General features: G+C 44.4%; 3 protein-coding genes across 11 annotated transcripts; 2 read left to right on the plus strand and 1 right to left on the minus strand.

Moving 5' to 3' along the window:
- The first annotated feature begins 70 nt into the window (after nt 1–70).
- LOC118509292 lies at nt 71–11,255 on the plus strand. 5 transcript variants are annotated; one of them, XM_036049718.1, is made up of 4 exons: nt 71–4,090; nt 5,081–5,574; nt 8,751–8,921; nt 8,991–11,255. In XM_036049718.1, exons 2-4 carry the CDS (start codon nt 5,478–5,480, stop codon nt 10,577–10,579), a joined length of 1,857 nt encoding a protein of 618 aa, XP_035905611.1. In that variant the 5' UTR covers nt 71–4,090; nt 5,081–5,477; the 3' UTR covers nt 10,580–11,255. The 5 variants fall into 5 exon arrangements, with proteins under 5 accessions (XP_035905611.1, XP_035905612.1, XP_035905610.1 ...); XM_036049719.1 differs by having other exon boundaries at nt 71–3,789; XM_036049717.1 differs by having other exon boundaries at nt 71–3,530.
- LOC118509293 lies at nt 6,235–8,797 on the minus strand. 5 transcript variants are annotated; one of them, XR_004905855.1, is made up of 5 exons: nt 8,706–8,797; nt 7,846–8,637; nt 7,580–7,775; nt 7,067–7,500; nt 6,235–6,999 (listed from the first exon to the last, which is right to left on the minus strand). XR_004905855.1 is itself a non-coding variant. In XM_036049724.1 (5 exons), exons 3-5 carry the CDS (start codon nt 8,343–8,345, stop codon nt 7,171–7,173), a joined length of 1,026 nt encoding a protein of 341 aa, XP_035905617.1. In that variant the 5' UTR covers nt 8,346–8,363; nt 8,443–8,637; nt 8,706–8,797; the 3' UTR covers nt 6,235–7,170. The 5 variants fall into 5 exon arrangements, 4 of the variants coding, with proteins under 4 accessions (XP_035905617.1, XP_035905616.1, XP_035905618.1 ...); XM_036049724.1 differs by having other exon boundaries at nt 6,235–7,500; nt 7,846–8,363; nt 8,443–8,637; XM_036049723.1 differs by having other exon boundaries at nt 6,235–7,500; nt 7,846–8,393; nt 8,443–8,637.
- Nucleotides 11,120–12,398, plus strand: LOC118509294. Its single transcript, XM_036049726.1, has 2 exons — nt 11,120–11,254; nt 11,322–12,398. Exons 1-2 carry the CDS (start codon nt 11,197–11,199, stop codon nt 12,185–12,187), a joined length of 924 nt encoding a protein of 307 aa, XP_035905619.1. The 5' UTR covers nt 11,120–11,196; the 3' UTR covers nt 12,188–12,398.
- Nucleotides 12,399–13,346: the final 948 nt, after the last annotated feature.

Raw genomic sequence — 13,346 nt, forward strand, 5'->3', positions numbered from 1 at the left:
GGTCGGTGTAGTGCCGGTTTTTAAATAAATTACGTGATTGAAATTTGAAAAATTGAATTTTTATTTTCAGTTTTTTTTTCATCAATTTTTTAAAAGCTTTTTATTAAAATATTTTATTCAAGTTTTAAATTTTCAACTAGGGGCTGGTCTCACTGCTAACATTTGTCATCGTAATAAATATAGAAATATGATAAAAAATATATTTTGTAAATATCACCTAATATATGGTAATTTTGGATTGCGTTGCTAAAGAAAACTTGAACTTTGCGTAATTTTTTCACAATAAACAATTATTTTTTATGAAGTCAAGGAAGCCAGTAACGAAAGGTAAATACCTTACTAGGTTAGAGAACAAAAAAGAAGAAGAGAAAGAGCCTTAAAAAGCCGTTTGTATCCTGATACTGCCACCAAGGCTCAGAGCAATAAGACTGACAAAAATTATGAGGCAGTAACTCAGATGTTTAAAATGTTTTTTTTTTGTGAATTTGGGCATTTGCGGTCAGCGGAAGGAGGTCAGCGATTTTTCAGGCCAATAACCGTTAAACGCACAACAGGGTCTCCTTCTCCTTTGCCTCTACAACCTCGAAAAGTCGCGGCCTGCTATGGCTTTCTGTGACTTGATTTTATCCGTTGCTGGATAGTAAGTACTACGTACGGGGAGGCGGTCTGGTTGGGTTTTGAATCCCGTTCCTGCCGTGGGAAGACCAGCTCAGCTATGGCCTCGGCCACCGAATTGCTTCAGGATCTAAGAGCACAGGTATCAGGGAGCCACAGGCTTGGTGCTTGAGAGGACAACCCGGGACTTCCCTGATGACGTAGACATCATGGTTTCATCAACCTGATATTAATCATCAGGAAAAACTGATATTAATATTAAATGATATTTAAGAGTAAACAATTAACAAACAACCATCAAAGATATACAAATTGAAATTGCTAAAATGCTGTGGCTTTAAAATGTATAAACAAACTGAATAAATTTGACCTTATAATTATATATTCCTATATTGTAAAAGGGTTAAAAATTGCAGCTCTGAATTATTCTAAAGTTTTAATGTATGCATTTGAATGAACCCTAAAATTTAAAGGTTTGTAAATAAAATTAGTGTAATACCTAATACTATATGCCTTCACTTAAACACTTTTGTATATTCGTTTATAATAGCCTGTCCTCAATGCTTACTTAAAAGCATTTAACCATAACGTAAAACAAACTTTTTATTCTTAAGCTGGTAAAAAAATCTCATAATTCCTCATACCTGCGATGAGTCATTGCGAAAGGGTTCCTGTTTTTTTTACTAGCGTACAATGACCCAATGATCACGACTTACGACAGTTTATTGATGTTTCATTCCGTAAGGATCATCTTTCGTTGTATCATACCTCCTCGTACTAGAATATAGGTGTTGCTCCCGGATTTAAAACGGCCCAAGATGATCTCACTCCTCCCGGTTACGATCGGTTTTTGTAAAACTCCCTAAAGCCAAACAGTTACTATGTGTTCAATGAATTTTAAATTAATCTATTGTTTTACGAGCGCTTTAAACGACCGACCAAGCTCAAAGATACGCTTCCGTTCGTAGAAAGCTATTCTTCTCGTATCTTCCATTTTTACGGGTGCGAAAGATAATTGCAATAAATTATCTTAAAGCACTTTTTTGTGGACAATTTATTTCCAAAACTGAGACGCCCATGACGTGAAAGCCGGTAGCCACACTTCAATACGCCCTTTGCGGTAGCGTTCGGTTCCGATCATTTACATAGCCGTTAAACACGGTGCCAAACATCCCCTATCGTCTATCAATTACCAGTTTCTCGCCGGATTCTGTTGGTAAGCGATACCGTTGTGCCGATGGTGCCGAAAACAAAGTCTTGGTCCTTTCATCTAAACACCATTTAGCTAACGAAAGATGTGTGAAGATAAAAATGGCCGGCCGGGAAAAAAAAATAAAACAAAAGATGATTCATCCGTCTCATACTCATACCGTCGATCGTCTATGGAATTTAAAATCTAGCAGACAACGCAGCGTCAAAATATGTCGCGCTTTGTGAAAATCAAACAGAAAAAAGGCAAAGTCACGCATAATTTAAGTTTGCATGTATGTACTGTTGGAAAGACATTAAATAAGAATTTCCTATTAGCTCACGTTGATCTATTTGGTTTAGACTGTTCTCTATAGTAAATTTTTAAAAGGTTTAATTTTCTAAAACTTAAATATCAAAAGGGAAAATTATGAAAAACTAATAAATAAATTAGATTCCAGTCAAACGACAAATATTAAAAAAAAAACTACAATAAAAACACATTTTTCGTTTAACTAACTGTGGGCTACAATTTTCAATGGAGGCGCATGATCATTTTCATTCCAAGCACATGTAGCACATACCATCGGTTCGGGTATCAAGCTCTTATAAGTTGAAAGTTTTACAAAAAAATATCCAACTGTGTGAGCATTCACCCCTTGCAGAATGAATATCGTACCACGTTCTCTTTCTTTCTTTTCCTTTGGATTTGCCGCTCGATCTTCATGGTTGTAAAAAATCGCGATATCCGTCAAACATATCAAGTTACATTCGATTCAACCCATCTATCCACCGTGCGCTCATCGACTTGAATATTCTATTTTGGACTCTATTTTGAATACTAAATTCCGAATAATTTTTTTTTATTCATAAAGGACGGCCTGGCCGTATTGCTGAATTCCGAATAATAATGTTAAACTAAAAGGAAAATTAAAGATAAAGATATATAATTTAATATTTTCCACAAATTTCTCCAGCAATCTACTGCAGCTGAAAATAACACGTTTCTAGTAGTCGCTATAAAACCAAATTCAACCATAACTCGAACGTTGTAACGAGAGAACATCCTGAAATTGTGCAAATTAGCGACAGTCTCAGCATCGCCACCCCTTTCGAAGCCCACCGTCACCACCGATCAGTTTCGTAGCTCGTCATCCGTCTTCGGATGCCGTCGCGGAATATAATTCTTCCAGAACTGGTTGAGCTTGCCGGCAAAACCCCACCCATCGTTCCGGGATAGCCGAAATAATCTCACGCCGATCGCGCCGTAGCAGCAGATCGATGGACATCTCGTCATCTGGGTTTGATCGTACACGATCGATCGGCTCATCGTAATATAGGAGCGCTCACCGGTTCTCTCCCGCTCGGCGAAAACATTTTTTTGCACTAGCGACCTATAAATGCGAGACTCGCTGGCGACGCTGCCTTCAGTCAGTCGGTTGCCGGTCGATCAGCCGGACTCATCCGTGTGCTTTCGGGTTCGGATTCTAGACAGGGCAGAGCATTACGCGCAAACTCCACCATATCGATACTAGTGATTTGATTGACCGATCGTTAACCAGCGCCTGTGCGTGTGTGTGTGTCTGTGAAAGATTAGTGTACTTTACGATCAGCTGATTATGAACTTTAGTCCGGTACCGTACAATTGAACTGGCGACGACTTGCAGCAGTAACAACGGACAACAGTTTGTTTTGCAAAGAGCATCGCATATGAAAAAAAGCATCAAGTGAGTGATCATTACACCAACTCATTAATTAAGCCGATAACCTTTTGCTAAAAGGTTTGCTCGATTGTGCCCGTGCTCGTGCGCCATGTGCAGTGCATTGTGTGCGTAGCAAAATATTGATCCGATCCGATAAGCGTGCAAAAAACACCATCGCGAGTGCACGCGAAACCACACGAAGCCGGCGCCGATTAGTTCCGGTCGTGCGAAGCAATGCTTAAACGCGGGTTGCTTTGCGTGGTGCACCGTCTTACTGGCACTGGTACGATAATGGATTTATGTTGTGCGAAAACTATCACTACATTCATCTGGAGATAAACAAAAAAGGAAGCAGAGAAGTAGCTTAGTGTGCGCCACCAGCAAGTGATTAACGTCAGGAATCGGGCAAGGGGAAAAAACTGAACAACATTGTGCAATCAAGCTCGCAGTTCATCAGGGCGCAAGGTTCTAATCAGCATTTGATCGTTTAAAACAATAATTAACATGGGCATGTTCTTAAGTCATTAAAACGGCTTCAATCAGTGTGTTATTTGCTCCACATGGAGATGGAATCAGAGCTCAAGGTCGGTTGTGTGCACGCGTGTTAAAATTTAAAAAAAAATCTATAGAAATTTTTAACTTAAAAAAAACAACTTATAGAACAATATAAGTGAAGGTTGGATATGTAAACATCATAAAAAAAACAATTTGCATAAAGAGATGCAGCCAACTCCTGCATAAAACCCCTTTTATCTAGCAAAAGACTTCAACGCGTCAGCAAGCGACGAACCCCAAAAACAATATCGCATCAACACAGTTTCCACCCGATAGGAATGTTTAGTTCCGGTAACGTAAACTGTACGCACTTAACAACCGTCCTTCAACTTATTAATCGATGGACTACCGACGATACAACCGGCCAGCAGCGGCTTGTAAGCGCCAACCGTAGACCTTGACATATTAAAGGCGAGGCGTTACAAACCCTCCCCGCCGATGGTAATAATGAACTGCTGAGGCCCACCGGAGCTCTTCGTTCCAAGCACCAAACAATCGTGCGTAACAGTATGCATCGGTCAAGAAACATCCTCAACCGTGTGGTTTTTTGCGCATAAAAAAGAGATTAGTGTTTTTAGTGCGCATTATCGGTGACATCTCGTAAACATCGTCCATTAAACTCGACATTAACCAACGGCTTAACAGCCACGCGTATCGGGCGTAAAAAAAATGTGATGGAAGAACCATCTAACCCATCCCTCGTAACACTAAATCTAGATCCGCCTTCGCGAACTGGTTTGTGGCTTTCGAGATTCGTCTCTTCGCCGTGACGATCCTCCGACCGGGGCCGGGCTACAGCATCGTCAACTCATCGTCATCGTTGTGAATGGTTTTTGCATGCATGTTGTGAAGTGGAGAATAGCCGTACACACATAACATACACACGCGCGCCCCAACATTCCGATACGCCAGCGATCGAGTCAATCACCGCGCCATCAAAAGTCACGTGCATCACATTGAATCGCTCCTGTCTATCAACGGCATTTGTTTTTTCTCTCTCTCCACTTTCAATTATACAGACAATTCTCACAGGCACCAGATTCCGGCACCGGCGGCTACCCATCGTTACGAGCATCGCTCTCACAGCCGAGCAGTTAATTAAGCTGTAACGGCTCTCGATTGCCCGCCGCTAGTGGAAACAAAACAAATCCCAAATTATAAATACCCTAGCGTGCCCTCCGGCACTGGTCGTGAATTCAAATTCGCCTGCCAAATCCGTTAACGGAAGCGAGCACACGCACACACACACCGAACGAGCAGACGGAGGATTTGTAAGAACATCTCAATCGAACAACGACGATTGACGCGACAGACCTGGTGGCGTTGGACACCGTAGATTGCTGGGTGAGGCAAAGAGCGCGGGCAGCGGAGAGGCAGGGCCGCGAGAGATCTAGGCGCGAGCGCCACGGCAGAAGGATGCGGAGTTCGGTGCGGAACGGTGCACGGAGGAAAGGAAATTTATGCAAACTCATAACGACCGTCGCTGCGCTGGCAATGACCGTCCTTGCCAGAGGTAAGCCCCATCTTAACTGAGCCGCACGAAACAGGGGAATCGTGCGGGAGTGTTTTGGCTATTTTTGTCCCCGGTGAAGATCCGGGCCGATAAACCGTGCTTATCTCGCTTGTCTTAAGACATTTGGTTCCATCTCTGTCTGACGCTTTTTTGGGCTTTTTTTTATCTTCGTCACATTTTATAACACCACGGCAGAACATTTTCTACCCAGTGGAGGTTTCATCGCCAAGCTACTATCAGTTTGTTAGGTTGTCTAAAAAGTTATGTAGGTAGAATTTGAAAATTAGTAAATCTATCATAATTTAAAATTTTGTTCCGTTTTACGTTAGGGATAGTTGAAAAGGATCACTTTCTTTTCAAAGTCCGTACAATCGTAATGCTTGCTTTTCTGGTCTCTTTGAGCATTGATGATCAGTTGCTCTTGACATGGCTACTGAATAATAAGATAAGGAAATCGTATAGATTATACCCAAAAAATATATAATAAAAGCCTTTAGTGAGTTCAATTGAGAGTCTCAAACTCGTTGTGCTTATAACCAGGCGCCTGGATGTGCTCACTACTTTCACCATCCTTGCTCAGAGATAAAAGCGCGAACAAATCTTCAAGTGGAGTTCATTGGCTGTTTTGGCCATAGATATTAAAGCAAAGTAATACCTAGCTGATATTTTGTCTGTACATAAAGGACGATAAGCACTTGGATTTAGTGCTAGAACTTTCAGGCCATCGCATCATAGATCCTTAGAAAAAGTCTAACGTGATTGTTACCTTATTCCCGCTACAAAGCCTTTTCCCTTAAATAATTGCAAATGATTTAAATAATGTGAGATGAAATTGTCTTAAATCTTAAAACGAATCCAAATCAGCTTTTTCTGCCGCTTGCCTATCCTTGCAAAATGAAAGACACCAAACTTTTTCTCCCACCCCATCGACCACCATCATCGAGCTCGGGCCGGTGACATACCCGTCTTACATTTCTAATCAGCCACACTGGCGGAAGAGTCTCACGTTCGCATCGAAACGAAAGTAGCACCGAAAGCAAAACGAAACACCCTCCCTCCCCTAGAACAACACTAATCGGCTGATTTATGTACTGTGAGCAGTACGAAACATAGCCCTGGCTAGGGGGTGATCGATACGCGCGGCAGCCACGCCGTACAATCATTCATAAAATTTAATGCCTTGTTAGCGAATCCGGGATGGAAGAATAAATGTATCGAAATGTGGAATTAAATCGACGAACGTCGATCGATCTACCGGGACGTCCAAACATGCTCTGCATAATACGGTTGACAGTTTCCTTTTCCAATTCGGATGCCCGTTCCGGGGGTTGGCAGATGATGCCAGGCCCACCACGACGGTAGCGAGCGTCGAATGTGTGAAATGACGGTGCAAAATTTTGAAATTGTTATTCACCTGGTGTCATGCTGTTGATGCAAGAAGTACGCGATTAGTTCACTAGAATTCAATCACTCTCGTTTCAAATTCGCTCACGTGCGCGTTGATGCATGATTTATGGCAAGAACCCAACAGTATGACAATCGCCCAGGACAAACAATACGAAAAGGCTTTCAAACAGCGTCCCCTTCCTGATGGAACTACATCTCCGCTGGTGGCATCGGAGTTGCTGAAAGCGAAAGGAATGTGGTCACATGTTCTTCTTGTGGTTCATTTCCCTTGCCGAGCTCTTCAAGTACTCGAACAATCCAAGGCTTTGCCACCGATAAATCTAGCAGTGTTAATCGTCCAAATACTCGCTCGTATTTCGTCCGATCCGTGGTTAGCATACCGACTAGTGATTGGTCACAAATCAGCGCATAATCCAACCCGTAGGCGGCTGATGGACGTGTGCGCAGGCAGATATGATGCTCGGGACACAGTGCTCTTGCTCGTTTGAAAGGCAATGGTCGGATGGCCCAGTAATACATCTGCCGAAGGGAAGGTTCCATTAAAGAACGCAATGCTGGCTTAGATTCCTGTAGGATTTCTTGAACAATGTTAAATTACCTCAAACAACGCATAGTCCTCCTGAAGCACGTACAATGCACAATTTTGCATGGACACGGCCGAGTGCTCCCGAATGTTTGTCAAATGTGGCTGTTCGGTTTCGTCTGCATCATTTAAATTTAGATGTAAGCGTAGGATGGCTAGATTTAACTCGTTGTTTGGAAAGATTTCTGCTACGGTGTCTTCAATGCTAAAGCTGTGGAATCCGACATGATATATTATTATGGAGTGAGTGCCGATGTATAGGACCACCGACAAAAACTTACGCCGTATCTTTTGGCCAAAAGTCACCGCGGGTTAACAGTACACCCTTCTGCAACCAATAACCCGGGCAGAGGAACTCCAGCCCAAATTCATCATCCTGGTAAAGTAGGGCCGAGTACGGTGTGTACTCGATCCTTAACTTTGACTCGATCTGGTCGGGATACCAATCCTCCTCTTCCGCGCTGTACGAAGACATTTCACTGGCCGTTTCTATTTCCTCCGGTACCGGTCCTCCGGTAATGTTTGCTTGAGCTGTCACGCTTTCATCGATACTCACCATTGTGCTGAACCAATTTTCGGAGAAAACCGTGTCCTCATCGTCCGACGTTGGGTACGACGTTGGATCGGTGGATGGATTTTCTTCGGTGAATATTTCAGTTACTGGATCATCCTCTTGAACGAGCGTCTCCTCATAGCTCAAATCGTAGAACGTGGGCTCGAATTGTGCGCAACAGCACGAACATGCCAATAAAAGTGAGAACCAAGTTAAACAAAGCTTCATGTTCACTGGGAGCAACACCTGTTTTACGGATACCCTCGGGAAAGAGATCTGCTGTCGTTAAGTGTTTAAACATTTCTGTGGTTATTGCGATGGTTACCTGTGGCCTTGCTCCAGCAAGCCTACTACGAGTCGTTAGGCACGACGATGAAAGTACCCATTTGCAAAGAGATATAAATTGACATCGTAGTAATCGGGGTGGGATTTCCCGGTTTTAAATGCTTCGCTTCCAAGATCGCCCAATAATAAGCGATCACCATTGACGTCAGCCCTTCTCGATTCAGAAAAAAAAATGCTGGAAAGATCCGGTTTGTTACACTAACACGTGGTACGGATCCAAATTCAATGACGACATTGTCCTACCTTCTCTTGATAAATATTTGTGCTTCACTTCTTTCTTCCACCCAGGAACTTCATCGCAAGAGGTAAAATGTTCGCACGGTGACGATTTCTTCTACTCGCTACCGGGATCCCGCTGTGGAGTCTACTACCGATGCTACCAGAATCAACCGATCTACTTCAGCTGCATCGATGGCGCAATGTTTGACTTTTACCAACAGAGATGTGTCCGAACGGAAGGTATTAATTTCTTCGAACTATACCGAAAGGACCGAAATTAACAACTGCTATTATCACTTCTTCTTCAAGGAACATGCTTCGAAGCGATATGTATTGGTAAAACGAACAGATTGTACGCGGACACATCCCAGGGCTGCCGCCGGTCCTATCGATGCCGGGGTGGAAAGCTCACAACCATCGACAACTGTCCCCAGGGAATGCTGTTTGATGGGAAAGTGTGTGCCCCGGAGGAGAACGTGATGTGCGAAAGTGCGGAATCAACGGCAGCAAGCATCCGGTACGAGGCTGACCCACGCTGCTATGGACTCCCCAATGGAAACCACGTGCTTCCCGACGATGGGATGGATTGCAAACGGTTTCTTCTCTGTCAAAACGGCCAGGTGCTGGACGTGTTGGAGTGTCCATCGGGGTATCGGTTCGACGAGCGAAGCAAACGCTGTAGACTGTCCAACCAACGGACCAGCTGTCGAGCGTCGTACCAGGACTGGAAAATGGCCGACGATAGTGGTTGTAGCATTCTTCCGGACGGGTTTCATCTCGCCGTTACCTCACACGATTGCCGATCGTACGTTAAGTGTCAGTCTCGACGCTTGGCTAGCCGGCATGAGTGTCCCGCGATGACGGCGTTCAACGGACAGCAGTGTGTTCCCACGTTTCTCTACCATTGTCCCCGGTTGGATGGTCCGGGAGATATCTGCCAGCATCGGGACGATGGATATCTGGTTGATCCTCGCAAGGGCTGCGGATATTACGTACGCTGCCAGGGGCAACGTACCGTCGAACAGCATTCCTGTCCGAATGGGTTCCATTACGATGCGCTGGAGAACGCGTGCCGTGAAGCGGTGCAGGACACCACCTGCCATCAGATCCCGTACTCGACTGACTGTGTTGAGCGTGCGTCCGGGTTCTATCAGGATTTTACCGCCATGGACGATGCATCGTTAAGTCCGTGCCGTGCGTACTTCCACTGCCACAATGGGGTGAAAACGAGCTTCCACTGCAGCCAGGGGTACGTTTTCGACGGAGAAAACTGTGTCCCGCAGGCAAGCTACCAGTGCCCGGTGGAGGATGTGAACTCGTGCCAGGGCAAACCGAACGGCTATTACAAGGATGCACGGGCCGGTTGCCGGGCGTACCATCTCTGCACCAACGGCAACAAAATATCGTACCTGTGCGAACCGGGACAAATCTTTCTCGGTGGTAAATGTGTCGACGGGGTACACGGTCAGTCGCTTTGTGAGACTGACACGCCTTGCTCGGAACGGCCGGACGGGTACTACCAGGACCGGGACACCCAGTGTCGTCAGTATTACTTCTGCCAGCGTGGCGAAAAGCTGCAGACACTTACCTGCCGGGGAAGCAAAATCTTCGACGGGCGTACCTGTGTCCCGCCGGATAGTTACACCTGTCCGACCGGGGTAGACGATGTGGATGCGGCTGCCAGTGAGAACTGCATCGTGCGCCACTGTGAGCCGGCCTGTGCGAAGGGTGGCTTTTTTGCCGATTACGATAGTGGGTGCGAGCAGTACCATTTCTGCATCGATGGCAAACAGAGCACACTGTCGTGTTCGGACAATTATGTGTTTAATGGAGAGCTGTGCGTTCCGAAGGCGTCCTACTACTGTCCACGGTACTGTACGCCACCGGAATCGTGCTAGAACTGCTTTCGCTAATGATCCGCATCGAACGCCATACATACAGTCGAAACGCAAATACTCTTACTCAATCTTTTTCGCTTACATACTGCCCTGTGTAGGTTTGGAGGTGACCTTACCGGTTGCATTGGTAAGGGAAAATCGTGAAAAATTTCTCTATCTGTCCAAGAATACAAGCAAGAAACGCGCAGCTAGTATAAGGATAAGAACGTTTAGTTTTCCTAGCCCCAATGAGCGTTGGTGTCCGTTGCGCGAGTTACGGCCCGCTGCTCATTATACAATGTACGTTTGAATTCAAACAATGTATCGTAAACGGCTAATGTAGCTGTACCATTATTTATATGTACATGTTACCTTATTTTGCCAAATAAACTATTTCCATCCAGCTTGTGGATTTTAATGGCCCTTCTCCGAAACTTTGGTCGTCCCATTTTCCAGAAATAGCTAATAGGGTTTTGCAGGTACTTTCTAACACTTACCTGGTACGTTTTTAAGAAGCAGATCAACATTTTCTGAATGTTATAAAAAGGTTTTGCTTGTTACGAACCGCCGACAGTCGTTTGAAACCGTTGGCAAAGTTGGAAGGCTTTGTTCAAGAAGTTAAGGCACAATATCACACAATGTTAGCCACATACATCACGTTACTATCCGCCGGCTGTTTGCTGCTGGTCAATGCAGGTAATTTGTTTGGAAAGGAAACGATGTTATCACTTCTATCGTACTGATATTGTGCTATCTTTCACAGGAAAAATGATTTACTACAATGATCGGCTGCCTGTGGAAACGGTTCCCAGTGCCAGTTACTATTGGCCTAACCAAAACATCCTTCCAGGCGACGAACCCGACGCAATGCACTATCCCACATGGTTCCAACTGCCCTGGAGACCGTTCCCAATCCTTCCGCAACAGGATGTAGAGGAACAACCCGAAATTGTTACCGTTCCACCGCCGGAAGTTGACACTCCCCCCTCAACAACTACCGAAACCCCCGATGAAACGCCCGAAGGTCGACATCTTCATCACGAAAAGCCCCACAAACATCACCACAAGCACAAACATCATAAGCACAAGCACCATCATCATCATCACGATAAGGGAACCAAAACGGATGAGTCCGGCGATCTGCAAGGTGCTAACGTTGGTCAGCTGAAAATGGTTATCCTGCAGCTCGAACACAAACTAGAGGAGCTCAAGCTGCAACTTTTCGGTAGTCGTTCACTCACCAACGATGCTGCCGTTGACAATGAGCACGATGATGAAGATGCTGCTCGGTTCGATGTGGATGCTAGCAGTGATCCGGAAGTGTCCGATGAGAGAGAGCACCTTGTCGATGAACTGTCTCCTCCATCACCCAAAAATGTGCTACCGACATCGGAAGAAAAGGATGAGGGAAAACTTTTAGTAGGAGGGAGTGATAAAACCACTTCCGAGTTAGTGCTGGAGCATCGAGAAGTAGAATCGAGCCCGTTTGATAATGGCAGAAGCTTGGCAGAAAATGTACAAAAGTGGTTCGAAGGGTTGGATCTGGGTAAGATTGCTGCGTTACCGTTGGAAGAATCGGTCGAGAGTGAAGATGTTTCGGGAACTATCGATGTAAGGGGTCAATTTTGATAAAACATATTGAGCGGTTTTAACGTTGTAAAATAGCTGATCGTAACTGATAATCACTATACCAAACTGATAAATAAACTCTGAAAACTGTGGTGACTAAATGTGGCAATTCTAGTTGGTAAAATTTCTTTCGAGGTATAACATTTACGAAATAATGCTCAAAGTGGCATAACAAACAGGGGTTTAAAATAAATAAATCTGAAACACACTATTCACCAATTGTATTTGAATTGTTTAGATGATAAGTATACTGAGTAAATATATTATTGCCTTTTTCTAATATTTCACCACAAACAAAGCATGTAAATCGGCTAATGATAGTACAACTAAACCTCTAAAACACTCCGCGTTTGACGATACTTCATCTCTTCGCCTACTCTGTTGAAACCGGCTTTAAGATATGGCCAAGCCACCCCGTTTATAGGATTAAGAAAAAGAGACGTATATATAGTTTTTTTTTGTTTGGCCCCCGTTGGTGGATATAGGGGTTTGTAGGAAAACAAGTATAGAAAAATTCAATGAAATCTGAGCAGAGATTTCAAAATTCAAAATGCAGAGATTTGAAAATTTGATAAAAGATTGAAACTTTTTGGGCAGCCATCTCGGCCTGCCATTTTTGGCTTTCTGCGACTTGATTTTACCCGTAGTAAAGTAGTCAACCCTGCGCACGGGGAGGCAGTCTGGATGGGATTGGAACCCCGTTTTGTATCTTTGGTTTCGGGTAGCCAATAGTCGTGATATAACATAAAAACGGAACTGGTACTAACACGCTACTATTAAAACTTTGGTTAGGCCGATAAGACACAATATATTCTAATACTAAATTACAAAGTGAAAACGTGGACCGCTTGTCCCGAGGACGCCGAGGAGGTCACAAGAATCCTTGTTGCACGCCAGGCTCCCGTTCATTGCCCCTGGCAACGTTACCCAGGCCTACCGCTCTCGCAAACACATCAACAAGCTGGCAGGATTGTCAGCGATGAGTGACTGCAGTAATCCAGGGAACGGCAGGCCGGGTCACAACACCTCGGCCCACTACCTTCCGTTTAATCTTTTCATAAAATACCCCCCACTTGTTTATCCCTATTGCCCACATTCAAAGGTTTGGGATATTCTGGTCAATGGCGGATCAAGCTCTTTGGAGGCCCCGAGCGGAATG

The sequence above is a fragment of the Anopheles stephensi genome, chromosome 3 (genome assembly GCF_013141755.1).
Source record: "Anopheles stephensi strain Indian chromosome 3, UCI_ANSTEP_V1.0, whole genome shotgun sequence".
Classification (NCBI taxonomy): domain Eukaryota; kingdom Metazoa; phylum Arthropoda; class Insecta; order Diptera; family Culicidae; genus Anopheles; species Anopheles stephensi.

Coding starts and splice junctions, on each gene's coding strand:
- LOC118509292 (XM_036049716.1), top strand. CDS start 5,478: ATGCGGAGTTCGGTGCGGAACGGTGCACGGAGGAAAGGAAATTTATGC. Junction 5,575..8,750: donor AATGACCGTCCTTGCCAGAG/GTAAGCCCCATC, acceptor TCTTCCACCCAG/GAACTTCATCGCAAGAGGTA. Junction 8,922..8,990: donor GAGATGTGTCCGAACGGAAG/GTATTAATTTCT, acceptor TTCTTCTTCAAG/GAACATGCTTCGAAGCGATA.
- LOC118509294 (XM_036049726.1), top strand. CDS start 11,197: ATGTTAGCCACATACATCACGTTACTATCCGCCGGCTGTTTGCTGCTG. Junction 11,255..11,321: donor TTTGCTGCTGGTCAATGCAG/GTAATTTGTTTG, acceptor TATCTTTCACAG/GAAAAATGATTTACTACAAT.
- LOC118509293 (XM_036049724.1), bottom strand. CDS start 8,345: ATGAAGCTTTGTTTAACTTGGTTCTCACTTTTATTGGCATGTTCGTGC. Junction 7,776..7,845: donor TTTTGGCCAAAAGATACGGC/GTAAGTTTTTGT, acceptor CGGATTCCACAG/CTTTAGCATTGAAGACACCG. Junction 7,501..7,579: donor AGGACTATGCGTTGTTTGAG/GTAATTTAACAT, acceptor TCCCTTCGGCAG/ATGTATTACTGGGCCATCCG.